The sequence below is a fragment of the Paralichthys olivaceus genome, chromosome 11, assembly GCF_024713975.1.
Source record: "Paralichthys olivaceus isolate ysfri-2021 chromosome 11, ASM2471397v2, whole genome shotgun sequence".
Classification (NCBI taxonomy): Eukaryota; Metazoa; Chordata; class Actinopteri; order Pleuronectiformes; family Paralichthyidae; genus Paralichthys; species Paralichthys olivaceus.
This window is the reverse complement of record NC_091103.1, coordinates 17,952,982-17,967,426: the sequence shown is the minus strand read 5'-3', so window position 1 is coordinate 17,967,426 and position 14,445 is coordinate 17,952,982. Positions and strand designations below refer to the sequence as shown.

Genomic DNA, 14,445 nt, shown 5'->3' with positions numbered 1-14,445 from the left:
TTGTTGGAACAGTCTTCGAAAGACACAGACTGTCTATGACGATGGGCATTTTTTCTTAAATGGAATTAAGCACATGTTGATGGGGCCCTTGCACACAAACATAAATCCGCATTGGCAGTGAAAATACACTCGTTTAAGTTTTTTATTCAGTATTTAAATGCCGGGGAGGAAAGAGGGGTAAATAATAAGGGATTTTAGTATTTTGGAAACGAAGAAGGAGTCGGGCCAACCCACTAATGAAATGGCAGCCTGGTTTATCGGACCAGTTGCACACGGAAACCCATAGTAGTAGTAGGCTGCGTTTGGCCCAACCCCAAATAACGATGACGACAGCGCGTAAATCTGCAGCTGGAGACTGGAGGTGCTCCACAGTTGCGCGCTTTGAACGGCGAGTCTGCCCAGCCCCGTACCCTGAGGCTCCACATCCAAGGGACCATGGGTCGCCTCGATTACGCGTGAGTTATGATTTGGATCGAAGAGGAATGTTGTCTCATGATCTCCTCTCTCTGGTTTTCGTAAGGAATGTTGTGCCATCCTCGCATCTCAACTTTACGAGCGTCTGAGTCACATTTAGCCTATTAAAAAAGTGCCAAAAGAGACGGAGAAGTTCATTCCCTGAAAAATGTCCACGACGCACCTGAGCTCCCTGGCGCCCAACCGGAGCGACCCCTCCACAGCCGTCTACGAGAGAACAGACGCGTCGGAGGTGGACAGGCAAATCCGCCTGCTGCTGTTCGGCTTGTGCGTAACCATCGCCGCCGCCACCTTCACCGGAGGCGCGTACTCGCTGCTGTCGCTCCTGCGGATGCGGAGGAAAACGTCCCTGTGTCTCATCGTGGCTTCCATGTCTGTGGACGACCTGCTCAGCGTGGTCCCGCTCTCCCTGTTCATGCTCCTCCAGTGGGATGGAAGTGGAGGGTCGAGCAGCCTGTGCACTTTATCCGGACTTCTGTACGTGTTCCAGGGTGTTTCCAGCAATATGAAGGCTTGTCTGATAGCAGCTTACACTTTTTATGTGACCAAGAGGTTTGGGGTGCTCCAGTCTGTGCGCCGGCCTGTGAGAGTGATGTGGGCTATCGCCGGTGTTTGGGCTGTCAGCCTGGCCGTCAGTGTGATGCCTCTGTGCGGATGGGGCAGCTTTACGCCGGCTTCTCTTGGTTGCTTCCCTGAGAGCGACAGTTTTTACATCCTGCTCCTTTTCACTTTATACTCCCTTTGTTTCTGCGGCTTGTTATTCTTCTTCATCCCCCTCACCTACCAGCTGCTGTGCTCCAGAGAGCCCCAGAGGACTTTGCTGTACCCGAGCTATTTGGAGATGTCGAGGGGACTGAGTGGTTCTGTTCCCCTCTGTGACCTCCAGTCTTTTTCCCGGGACAGCCTGAAGAAAAGTTTCGGTGCCTACAACGAGCTGAGCCCCAGTTCGTGCGCGACAGAGCTCATGGAGAGGGAGGACAGCCTTATGTCCCCGGTGTCCCTAAACGGACAGAGGACACCGGCTGTCGGGGACACACCAGTGGTGTTCGCGCAAAAGCGCTTCTCCATGATCCTGGCGGTGGTCCGAGTTGTTTTGTGGATGCCAATGATGGTAAGCAGCGTGGGCACATGTTAACGTTAACAATTTACTGTATCATCCAGAGGTTTTAATTTTTATCTGGAAACACTTGACATCTAATGTTTGCATTTATCTCCAAAGCAAATCCCGTGGTGTTACGTTATTTAGTAACATTGGGCTTTCCCTTTTTGCACTAAGATTATATCGTAGAAATAACCTAAATTCAAACTAAACCACCTGTTTCCTCCTGTTAAAAACAGGTTTCTGTTATTTTAAACGTAACCGCTAAAGGTCAACTTACTGTATTGGCTTATATTCAGACCAAGAGTCCTAAAGGTCAGACATATGGCCCCTTATGCAGCACACGATTACAAGATATTTTAATGTCATATGTCCCCAAATCAAAAGACCATTTTGTTGAGCTGTCAGAGGTAATAATGTTAAGTATAATATTGTCTTAAAATCTGTTCCTTTGATTAAAAAGAATATTAAATAGTTTTCCACTTTTTGAGATTAACAACACCCTGCATGTCCCTTGAGTCTACAGTAGGAAACAAGACATGTGTTGAAACCATTTAACATCTCATGATTTGTGAACCACTGATTTAAAAAGAACAATATTTTTTTCCAGCCAGATCCACTGTCCCATTACATTCTCATTCCCTGTAGCTAGCAGCAGTAGTTGGTAGGTTTTAGTCAACACATAAAAGAGAGCTTTCATTAGGTTGCCTTGTGAAATATGTTGCAAGATTGCTACACATTGAATGCTGCTGTTATAACATTTGTTCTGCCTCCAAAAAAGAAATTGAGGTGATGAAATGTATCATTGCTTTTCCGCTGACAGGCAAGCACAAGCAAACATTATTGGTATTCTAATGTTGTGACCCTGAGAATATGCAAAACCACTGGCGATGACTAATGCAGAAAATGTCAAATTGTTACTGATCAGAAATTCAATGAGCTCACAATGAGTTTTAGATCTAAAACATTTTTAGATCTTTGTATCTGTCTTTGCAATGACAAGTATTTCCTAGAAAGCTGTGTATTCACACTGTATATGCTGCACCTGTTGCTTATGAAGGGCTATTCATAAATGAGCACTTTTATTTTCTACGAAGAAAAACTATTTATGCATTCATTAAATTTCAATTTAGTAAATACACAGCACAACTGTCCAACAGTCTTGTTGTATTGCATTTGGGCCCAAATGACATTGGCATATTTGAATATGGAACAAAAGAAAATGAAAAGCAACAAAGGATCAATGTAATTTCATTTTCATTTATGTGCCTCCCTTCCCCCAGTTTCCAAATGCATATTGAACCATGGACTCCCTGGTGAATTAATGTCCCCCTTCCCTTTCATTCACAGACTTTGGTCCTGGTGCGCCACACGCTGAATGCACACAGCTCATCCCTTGAGACTCTGAGCTTCTTTCTCACTCTGCTCGCCCCTGCGGTCACTCCGTTATTCATGCTGTCTGAGCGCTGGATCCACATGCCATGCGGTTGCTTCATTAACTGCAAGCGGGATCCAACACAGGAAGCCTCAGGTAGACCATGATGTAACAAATTCATCAGCAATGCGCCATGAAGTGTGTCTCTCCATAATGAAAACGTTTTCTAGTATGATATAAAGAGCAAAGGCCCTTTTCTTGGCGTCAGGTTGCAATAAATGTGTCCTCTGTTTCTTTTTTTTTTTAGTGATGAAAAGAAGATTTGAGTTCAATCTTTCCCTGCAGCAAGGCTACGGCGTGTACAAGTTGTCCCATGCCACCATGTCTCCTAACAGTCTGCCCATTGAGAAGCCTGCCTATCACAGCCTCTTCAACTGTGACTTCCCCAATACCCGCCTTGATGCACTCGAATGTGGCGGGCTCTCCAGCCTGGCGCCTGACTTTGATTTCAGCACCACATGCCCGGTGGACAGCTCCTCTCACGCAGACCTTCTGTTGGAAGCAGTAGCTGGAGGAGGGGAGGCGATGGCTGATTGTCCTCCACTTCCCTGCCAGAGCCACGGAGATGACGATGACTTCCGCTGCGTCCCTCTGGTGCCTCCACATCACCTAGAGCAGGAGGGCAATATCACTGACACGTCGTCTGTGTTCGAGGGGCCAGAGAGGAGGCTGTCGCACGAGGAGTGTCGCAAAATCGAGCTGACAGACTGGGAGTGGTGCAGGAGTAAATCAGAGAGAGCGCCCAGACAGGTAGACCACTTACCAGTGGAGTCAGTTTATTTATTTTCATGTTGAACTATTCAATTATGTAGTTTCTACTTGTCGTTGTGTGATTTATGGCTGGAATTAATTGATTTTCTACACAGTTTATTACTTTCTCAGTTAAATAACTGCGGTGTTATGGTGATTTACTTTTGAGGTGATCTTTGAGGAGTGATTAGTATCTTGGGAACATTAAATGGTTGGATTTTCAGTCGCCATTTGTGTGTTTACATTTTGTTCAAAAGGAAATTGCATGTTTTCCCACTGCAGTGCACCTGCACAGAGATACAGAGACACACACCTGGACGCAGTCTCTGTATAGCCAGGCTTTAAAGATGTGTGTGTGTATTTGTGCTGTTTTGTCTAAATCCCTGTCTGGCTCTCTGCTTTTTTGATCTGTGTCTCTGTTTGTTAGTTTTTTACACATTTGTGAATATGCTTCTTTATAAAAAAAAGGCTGACAGACTGGGAGCTGAGCATGTGATTTAGATAAAATGGTTAAGATGGTCCTCCCCACTCCTCTCTGGGTATCATTGTCTGATGAAGATACTATCAGTACCATTTTAGTAACAAATACCAGGCTGTCTTTCAAAACCAGATATTCATTCATTGCTGCTTCACAGATAAAATCAAACGTGCTCTCAAGGCTCAGCTCTATTTGTTGATTTTTTATTACAGATTCAAGAGCAGTGTTAATGAGATTTATCCACTGAAGGTTAGCTCCCTATTGAGGCTTGTGGAATGCATACCTGCAGTTTGGTATAAACATGAGATGACTGGATTCCATGAATGAGGAATATAGCTAGTCTGTCGTGCTCATGAATTAATTATTTGCCCAGGAACTCACTAGTTGCTGTATCAAGTAGATGCAAAGTCAGAGACTAACACACTAAAAGTAAGCATTGCCTCTCAAGACAGTTTGCAATAGGAACATGAATCACTAATCCATTTTAATCCATTTCTTTATTTGTTGTTGACATCAAGAGCTCTCATAATACCAGAAGCTTAATTCTCTCTGTGTTTTGTTGACCTTTAACTGATGGTTAAACCAGGACATAACAGTAAAGGCTTGATGATTAATGTGTCCTGACAGTCGAGATGCCAGACACTGATGAGAGAACGGCTTCATATTCAATCACTTCATTCTCCCCTCATATGAAAAAACTACAGTGATTAGCACCAACAGTGAAAGTAGTTTTGAAATGGAATGAAAGCTGACGTAATATGTATACAACACCGCACAATAAAATACATACAAATTATTTTTTTTCTTTGACAGCAGAGATATAAAAACTGTGAACAAAATAATAGATCAAGCAAAATTTCTGCAAATCAACTTCAATCCATTAAAGAGAAATAAACATACAGAATTAAGGAATTCTGCAGGGAATCATACACAGACACCTGGAATCATAAAATGAAACTCACTACAAATGTTTTATAGCAAGTGATATTCCACTGAAAAATAACCCCAACCTAACAACCTTTTAGTGAGACCAAAGATATAGTCAGACTGTGAATTACGACAACTTTAGGATGGATCAGGGCTAAAAAATTTAAACAAAGGTCTATTTTATAGTTTGCCATTTTCATTGAACCCCTTCATTTGCCATAAATTGAAGGTATTTACACCTCAAGTGAACAAGAAAAATCTATTTATATGCCAACGATATCATCTTCAGTATTCACAATACTCGCTGCAGGAACTGTGTCTCAAAAGACCTCTTAGTCCTCTTAGAACCTATAGCATTCAATATCTTGGTATTAACCTCATATCCAAGCTCCAAGAGCTACACTAATATCAGTCCACTCTTAAAAATAACAGTAATCTAAAGTCACGCTGTAGCCTTCCCCTCTATTTAACCTGACAATTAGCAACCATCTAGTTGTAAATTCTACCTCAAATCATTCAAACCTACAGCGAAATGGTTCCACTCACTGAATTCTGTGACAACACACCCAACATCAATCTCTCTAATTTGCAGAAAAATATATTTAGGTGGCCTACCCCCAATTTTCATCAATACTGTCTGGAAAATCCATAACAATATCGCTATTACCAGCTCCACTCTACTCTGGTTCATATATGTTGTTGACTGGATTGACAGAAAAATCTATGATTTACCCTTCGCTGGATGAAATCATAATTGCTTTAATATCCCATCATATCACACATAACTGCTTTATGTTATGGTCTATTCATTAATGTATCTTCTATGTCAACATCTTTAGTTTCATCTTCTATATTTTTGCTTTATATGTTCTGCCATACATTTAATTTTACAACAGTACAGCTGTGAATCGTGGGTTTTAAGACAGTAACACAATGAGTTTGTAGCTTAATTCATAAACTACAAGCTCATCAAACTCATAAAACTAACTAGGACATGAACAGATGTGCAAACATCCATGTGTACATGGGCACACACACACACACACACACACACACACACACACAAACACACGCACATACACTATCTCTGGCTCTCTCCCACACTGTCTCTGCTCTACTTATAAGTTTGAAACGTTTCGGTTTGGAAAGCAGCAGAGGGTGAAAATCCATGGAGCATGCATCTACTGCCTGGCTTTGCCACTCACTTTGCATCATGTATAAGTCTGTGACGCTCACTGCTGTGTGTGTGTGTGTGTGTGTGTGTGTGTGTGTGTGTAGTTGTACAAACATCTTTGCAGGAACCATTTTGAGCCTAGACATCACAGGGTAAAGACATTTTTGGGGAAATGAGGATATTTTGCACAGTTCTCGAATTCTGACCCACTTTCAAAGAGCTGTTTGAGGGATGAGACTTGTTTTTATGGTTATTGGAAGTATAAGGGCATTTAGGTGATGCATTATGTCAAAGAGTGACCTCACTAGGATAGAAGCACAAGGGAATGGGAATGTGTGTGTGTGTGTTTGTGTGTGTGTGATCCAGCAACCCTCTGTCTGCACAAACGACATAAAGATCAAAATTAGCTCACACACACGCAGCGATATCATAGTATAGTAGATAGTATACACACAGAGACAAAGAAACGATGAACACCAGGCCTAAATACTCTGTGATTTATGGTGTTTCCTGGCTGTGTTTTGTGCATCGTTAGCAGGCGAGATGTCATTACCCAGCTTCTCCCCTCCTTACTGTCAGCCCTCATGGCCTTCAGCATCCACAGGGAGAGGTGGAATTAGAGCTTAAAGACATCTTTACCCTCTCTGTGACTTTATACTCTCTGTTAGCAAGAACAGAGCTGGGGGCGCTTCACAAGTAAACTCCCTGAGGGGTAAATGATGTGCATTCAGATGCAGGGAACTGGAACCTGTTCACCCTTCTGAGAACACATCTAAAACTGTAAATGAATGTTGTTCTCACCAACCAGGCTCTAAGGGTGAAATGAGAGGAAGTATTGATTGTCAGACAGAGAAATAACACAACCACAATCAAATGTCAATATCAGATATTTTACTGTAGTGTTGCTTATTAAGTCACTTGAATTCATCTGTTAAAAATAGGAAAACATAGAGTCGACAGTCACAGTAGCAGCTCTGTGAGAATCTTCTTATCTAAAGCAGTACTTGGAGTGTAATGCTAAATTTGGCATGGTAATAAGGTTATGACAACAATGTAAATATGCTGATGTTTAGTAGTTAGAGTATTTAAGTTACCACCTCCACCAACTGGAGGTCATGTTTTCTAGACAGGGGGTGTGTTAGTTTGCTGGTTTGTAGGCAACATTATAAAAAAAGGATTACCATAAAACTTGGTGGAAGGATGTGGTATGAATGAAGGAAGAACATATTCAATCTTTGTGTAGATCCAGATCAGGTTTAGGGTTTGTTGGTTTCTCAGAAAAAAAAATGTTTAGGGGACTTGTATATTTTATTTTAATGAATAGATAAAATCCGTTTGATTTAAATGTGATTTCCTTCGGGGACTTCTGGTCCTTGGCGGAGGGATGACCTCTACTGTACGAGCCACACCAAATTGCACACACTGGTAAATTTCAGTCCCCTAAATAACCTAGATTTTTGCTCTTTTGCCTGGATCCAAACCAACTTTTAATTACCAAGTTCTTTCTTTGCCCAGTTTCTGAGTTTTCAGGTATTCATGCTGACAACAAATTAAGCAACCAACAGACAAACAGACAGGGGGACGAATGCTTGAACCAAATTCAGTGTCAGTTCTTTTCATTCAAATTTAAACCCATCTCAAAGAAGTTGAAGTATTTGACAGAATAAGTGAAAACCTTTCAAACTGCTAAATGTGCTGGATAAGAAGTCAGGACAAGATATTTTACATTCCCTAATCCATAGCTTTCAAGACATCATGTGAATATACCCAGAACACACACATGCACATCCATCAGTGTACTTCCCACTCTGAGCCGTATTTGACAATGTGTTTTCAGTTCAACATCACAGTCTCTGTCTCTCTCCCCCGCTCGTCTCTCTCTCTCTCTCATTTTACAATGATGCAAACAGACAATGACAGGATACAGATAGTCACAGAGAACAAGAGAATCACATTTTCTTTGTTTCTACTGTGCGTCATAGCCACAATCAAATCATTACAGCAAACTAATCTAAATTATTTAGATGGCTTAATGAAACCTGCTGCCGTCTCCCCGCTGTCGCACCACAGACACTTCTCCTTTCCCCTGACAGCAATATGCATTTTTCTCAAACACATCATGTTGACTGAGAATTACTTTAATGCACAGTGTGATAAAGTGATCTCCAATGAAAACAATATAAAAACATGAGAAAACATGAAATTTGATTATGCAAGTGATATACTAAATGAGCCATGTAATTGAAAAAATATGTCTAGCTGAAACCCAGATGAAATTTGATGCCTTATACACTGACATTTTATCATTGATATTAAATTAGTTAATTAACTAAATCAGATTACAGCCGAATCGCTCAGGTGATTGATAAGGCCTGCATATTTTGTGCTGTGAATCTAATCTTGTTGCCTTTATATGCACAGAGACTAGACATCTCACTTTAGCATATAAGCCTCAGTAACTCTTGGGATAGAAATGGTCGGTCAACACATTCATGTCCCTGACATTGACATGGACGCAACCTATGCTTTCTTTGTCAGACAAAGTGAAAGAGGTGCACAGAGACCTTGTAGATGTTAGGCATCAGACTCTTTGCCATACTTCTTGACAATAGCATGGTGGGTAGCCAAGATGGAACTTAATGATATGTATAATAGTATTTGAAAGTATAAGAACCTTGACATGAGCACTTGGCTCCATCCGTGGGTGGATGGATAGATGGATGGATAGACAGATGGACTTGGGTCCATCATGCCAAATTTAGCCCCAAAGGCAAATTTCCATCCGCAGTCCTTGGCAAGTGGTTGTAATCTTAGAAAACATTTGAAGACAACACATAATAATAAATGTATTTTGGCCAATGTTAACTCAAAATCCTCTGCCCTTCTGCCATTTTTCTATGCAGCGGTCATCGGGTGGACTGTCAGTCCCCTTGTGCGCCTTCCAGGGCACCGTATCTTTGCAAGCACCCACAGGAAAGACCCTCTCTCTCTCCACCTATGAGGTCAGCAGTGATGGACTCAGAATATCCCCAAACAACGCCAAGAAGGTAAAAGGTTCAAGTCCTCCCTAGCCTGGATTAGATTTGAATTATTTCTGTGGTTTTATTGATTATTGTTAAGAAATATCTATCTTTTGGTTGTTGAATTACATTTTGCCCTATACTGTTTGAGCATAACTTGTATTGTAAATCCTTCTGCCTTAAAGGTGGAAGTGTATCGCTCAAAATCAGTTGGCCACGAGCCCAGTGCAGATGACCCAGCCACAGGAAGCCAGACCAGGGACGTGAATGTCAGCAACGTGGATTTGGGCATGGAGATAGGAATGGGGATGGGGATTGGAGCAGTGGTGGGGGACACAAATGTCAAGATCCACCTTGAGGTCCTGGAGATCTGTGACAACGAGGAGGCCATGGACAGCGTCTCCATCATCTCAAACATCAGCCAGTCGTCCATGCACGCTCGCTCACCCTCGTTGCGCTACTCACGACGGGAGAACCGCTTCGTCTCCTGCGACCTGGGCGAGACGGCTTCCTACTCGCTGCTCATCCCCAGCAGCGGCAACCCCGAGACAGAGACCATCAACATCACCATACCTGACACTGTAGAGGCTCACCGGCAGAACAGTCGGCGACAGACGCAGGAGAGCTCTGGGTATCAAGAGGAGATTCAGCTGCTCAACGAGGCCTACAGAAAGCAATCTGGTGAGGGGGGGGAGTGACACTCTCAGGATAACAAGAGGTGGCTCTCAGGAGGAGGATGAAAGAGAAACTCTGCCACCAAAGATGAGAGACGTAGTTCCTAATCATTCCACGTTTACTTCCTTCTGATCACTCAAACCAAACTGACAGACGACCAAAACAGAGACTAAGATTAACAGTGATATAATTGTCTACTCTTGTAATTCCTCTTTAGATAGCATCATGAGAGCACATGCATCACCTGTGTGGGGAGTGCACAGAGATAGATTAGCTTGTGGAAGAGCAGATATTAGTGAATCTGTGAGAGCAGCGGAGAAAGAGATAGCACCAAAGGAAGCGGCAGACAGGAGAGAGAAACAGTATTCCAGCAGAGCATCTGTATTCATGTCCAGACTTTGGACTGTGTGGCTGCCTGTTGTCATAAAACAGATACATTAACAGAGAAACTCCCTTAGACGTGGAAGAGGAGGGGCCACGGTCTGGTCACATGTTTGCTTGGAAGCAGCTTCTGCACACTACGTCACTGGTGACTCAGCTGTGAGGGGAGGGTCATCTGACCCATGAGTCTGACTCATCCCAGTGTGTGTTTTTGTGCATTTTGTGTTCAGGAAGTAGCCTTACCCATAAGGATGAGGGTTAACTCATGACAGTAATGGTTTGTGATGTCAACCACCAATAGTATTCAAACGTTCCTCTTATAAGAATGTGTTAATTCTGTGTATTTCTTTAACTTATTGCGTGTTTAACTTAATTGCATCCTGCTCCTATACATCCATCATGTGTTACACAGTTAATGTTGCTACTATCAAATTCAAGAGACCAGTATCCATGCTGAAACAGGAGGAGAGAAAAAGGAAAGCAGAGAAGTCAAGCATTTAAGGGAGAGTACAAGTGATCATTGGAGAAGGGGTTGAGGGCTTGCAGAGCTGTTTTCTGCCTCATGTACATTCGATGCAATTTACATGAGTGACAGTGTGCATATTTTTACTACAGTAGGCAGCATATGAATGTACATCCCCAGACCACTTTGCGGGGAATCATCTCTCTGCCAGCTCAGTTCACTGCGCATCCAATCAGTGAGCCAAAGGGGCCCCTCACTGTCAGTATATGAATTCTGGACTGGAATAATTTTAGCACCACAGTAAACAGAAACATACAAATCTTTACTCTCTTTCACTGATAATATCAGTATCATAACTTATATCTACATTTAAATGCACAAGTGTTTGTACAAACAGCAGTTACATATATGTATTAAAGACTAATTTAAGAATAGATGTGTATTTAATTTTCTTTTTTGATGGTTATATATCAGCTCTTTGTTTGCTTGATCTTCAATACAGCGTCAGCACATTGTGTTCTTCATCAGCAGCCTTTTAAATTGTCCCTTAGTGAGCCCGCTTCATCAGCTGCAATGTGTCACATCCTCATGAAGAATGTGGTCATTAAAGATTCATACTGGAAATTGCCTCCAACAAGGTTGCCGTGCATTTCATTGTGTCGAGTGCTCCTGTGCGAAAAAAAGGTAAAAGAAAAATAACGCACAGGCGCATATGAATCACAATGAATATGACGTTTTGTATTCAGTGTCGACTGATTCAGCTGTTAATGGTGCCAAAGGTTTTCAGCCGAGCGAGGCTTCATCTCTGCAGCCTAACGTGCTGGAAGTAATTCGATCATCTGCTTATTCTCTCGTTTAAACATGACCATGGTTCAGCTTCTGGTCGAAAACTATGTTTACCAATATAACTCATTTGTCCTGTTTGTAAGAGGTTGAAACTGCATCTTAGCTGCACCAGTTTTGGTCTGTTCACTCATTCATTTCATCTGGACCCATAAGGTCATACACACACTACTGAAATGGGATCCTTTATTACACAATAAAAGCAAATAAAGCCTGATAAGTAACTACTTAAGAGACTGACCTACATAGAGTGGAACCATCATTGGTTGTTGTGCCCTGAGGATGAAATTAATGTGACTAATCCACAACAGCTGGATACAGATATGGTATTATTTATTGTGCACTTATCGGTGTTTGAGCTGAGATGAAAAAAACAAAAACTGATTTTGCTCATTATTCTTTATATTTTAGCCTCTCGGTGTGTACATGCAGACTTTTGGAGGTGCAGCCGTTGCAGGTGAAGAGTGACTAGAAAGCAAATAATAGGAAGAAAAATGGAGAAAAGGGCACATACAGGCAGTAAAAACAACAGTAAGATCACATGAAAAGTAATAATCAAAGACCAGCGGCTATTCTTAATGTTTTCTCTCTAATCTCACAACCTCTAGTTATTCTGCAACAATAAGGTGCAGGTAAGCCTTCATCAGTGGAGCTGCTTGAAACTCCATGTACCTTCAGAGAGCACATGCATTATTGAGAATATAAGCCACTGCCAGAAGAGGAGAAGAAACCAACATTTGTTAAAACATGAAGGGATTTTGATCTGTCTTGGTTAAATTAATCATTGGGGTCAGAGGTCATTTGTATTTATCTCAGGTCGTCCTCAGGGTATGAAATCAAGGTGTGCAGAAGAGCAGTGCATCCGCGACAGGATTATAGTGGAAGGGGGCAACGAAACAGAGCTTTCTCCTTTAATATCCCTTTGTTTTCCTCCCCTCCACCACTCAAAAGGCTCCTCGCCTCCCGTTCCATCTCGGCTTCATTCTCAGCACAATTTTATACTCTTCTCTACTATTTTCCTGCATTCTGACTCCAGCTCATTTTGAATCCCTCACCTGTTCCCTTTAGAGCAGCCAGCCGTACACATATCTGTTTCACAGTAATAAAAAAACTGAGTACTGACTAGCATCCCTAATTCAAATAAGCAAAATTTAGCAGATTGCAGTTGATTTGTTTTGGGTTTTTTTGGAGTCATGCTCAAAGAGAGGACTGAATATATTTCTGTCAAAGCCAAATATGGAACACTTTAAAAACAGATAGATACAGTGGATATTTAATTAGACAGCTGATGAAAACACAGTCTTCAACAACTAATTGAAAAATGTGCATAAGTTTATCTTTGTGACAAAAAAATAATTTATTATATTCTCCTGCTGCTTCTATCAGCATGACTCTGTGCATGTGTGTATGTGGGAAGCAGTATTTTCCTTAATGTGGACAAGCTGCACAAATGTTCATTTCACAGCTCACAAAATTAAATGTATCATATCCTCGTCTGTATATGTGCCATGGTGACAAGAGAACATGAGATTGCAAAAGGAGGACATTCATTTAAAAGTGGTGATGTGTGATATTTCTTGACAGCGACACAGAGCTTAAGGGTAGAATCGTCTCTGCTGCCTCCCATGAACATGATCCCATGAACATGATCGTGCACAAATCCCATGAATGACTCGCTAACGCCTCTCATCCCTCTCTTTCTATCCACATATATTGCTTCATGTATATAACTGGGTGCATATTGCTTTGACATTGTGTGACAAAGACAAAAGGAGTGAGAAGGAGAAAGAATGAGATAGATCCTAATACTGCTATATGAGAGGCAGTAATCCAGGGTAATTTCAGCAATGCACTGCTGCTATTACGTTTAAGGCACAATCATATTTCTGTATCAAAACATAAATAGAACAGACTTCAAATGAAAAGTATAATAATTGTAATAATGATAAACTTTATGTACTGTATATAGCAACTTTTAAATCCCAGTTACAAGGTGCTTTATAAGTTAAAAATTTAAAAATTGAAGTCAAATAATTTCAAAGCAATTAGAAGATCACACAGGAAAATAGATCAGATAAAGAAAAAAAGGATTTGAATATGAGAGATGAACATTATAAAATGATTAAAACAGATGGTAAGAACTGAACTAGCAAAAAGCACAGCTATACAAATGAGTATAGGGAGTATGGCAGACAGAGCTCCTCAGGGAAAAGCTGCAGAGTTTCTTATAAATTTGAGGTAAATGTCTTGAATCTGTTGATGGACACTATTCACCAACAATGTACAAACTCCAGCAGAGCCGGAGCCCTTAAGGTGATACTGTCTGTAGCAGTCATGATGGATCTTCTTCACTTGGCTGTAACCTTTAAGGCCCAGACAACAGGTCATTCATTACCTGATGTTCTGCTGAGCTGGGAGCAGAAGGAGTCGGTTACAGGCGGCAGTTACACTTACAGCACAAACTGTCTCTGTCAAATCCTAACAGTTTAAAACTGGCATAAGGAGACCTACAAAACCTCAATAAAAATTTAAGTTTCAAAAGAAAAAAAATGGCATAAGGAGGATTATGTTCCAGGGCAGGATGGTAAATACCCTGGGGTGGAGGTTCATGGAGTAGAAAATAAAACATGATGTACTGGATACACAGGTCTTTCTGTGTGTAGTTTACATGTTCTCCCAGTGTCTGCATGGGTTTTCTCCAGATACTCCAGCTCCCTCCCTGTCAG

At 41.6% G+C, this 14,445-nt stretch overlaps 1 protein-coding gene across 1 annotated transcript; it reads left to right on the top strand.

The window, feature by feature from the left end:
* The first annotated feature begins 331 nt into the window (after positions 1-331).
* On the top strand, positions 332-11,310 carry LOC109630157 (probable G-protein coupled receptor 149). Its single transcript, XM_020088181.2, has 5 exons — positions 332-1,585; positions 2,924-3,104; positions 3,256-3,758; positions 9,241-9,384; positions 9,543-11,310. The coding sequence occupies exons 1-5, from the start codon at positions 623-625 to the stop codon at positions 10,053-10,055; spliced, it is 2,304 nt and encodes a 767-aa protein (XP_019943740.2). The 5' UTR covers positions 332-622; the 3' UTR covers positions 10,056-11,310.
* Positions 11,311-14,445: the final 3,135 nt, after the last annotated feature.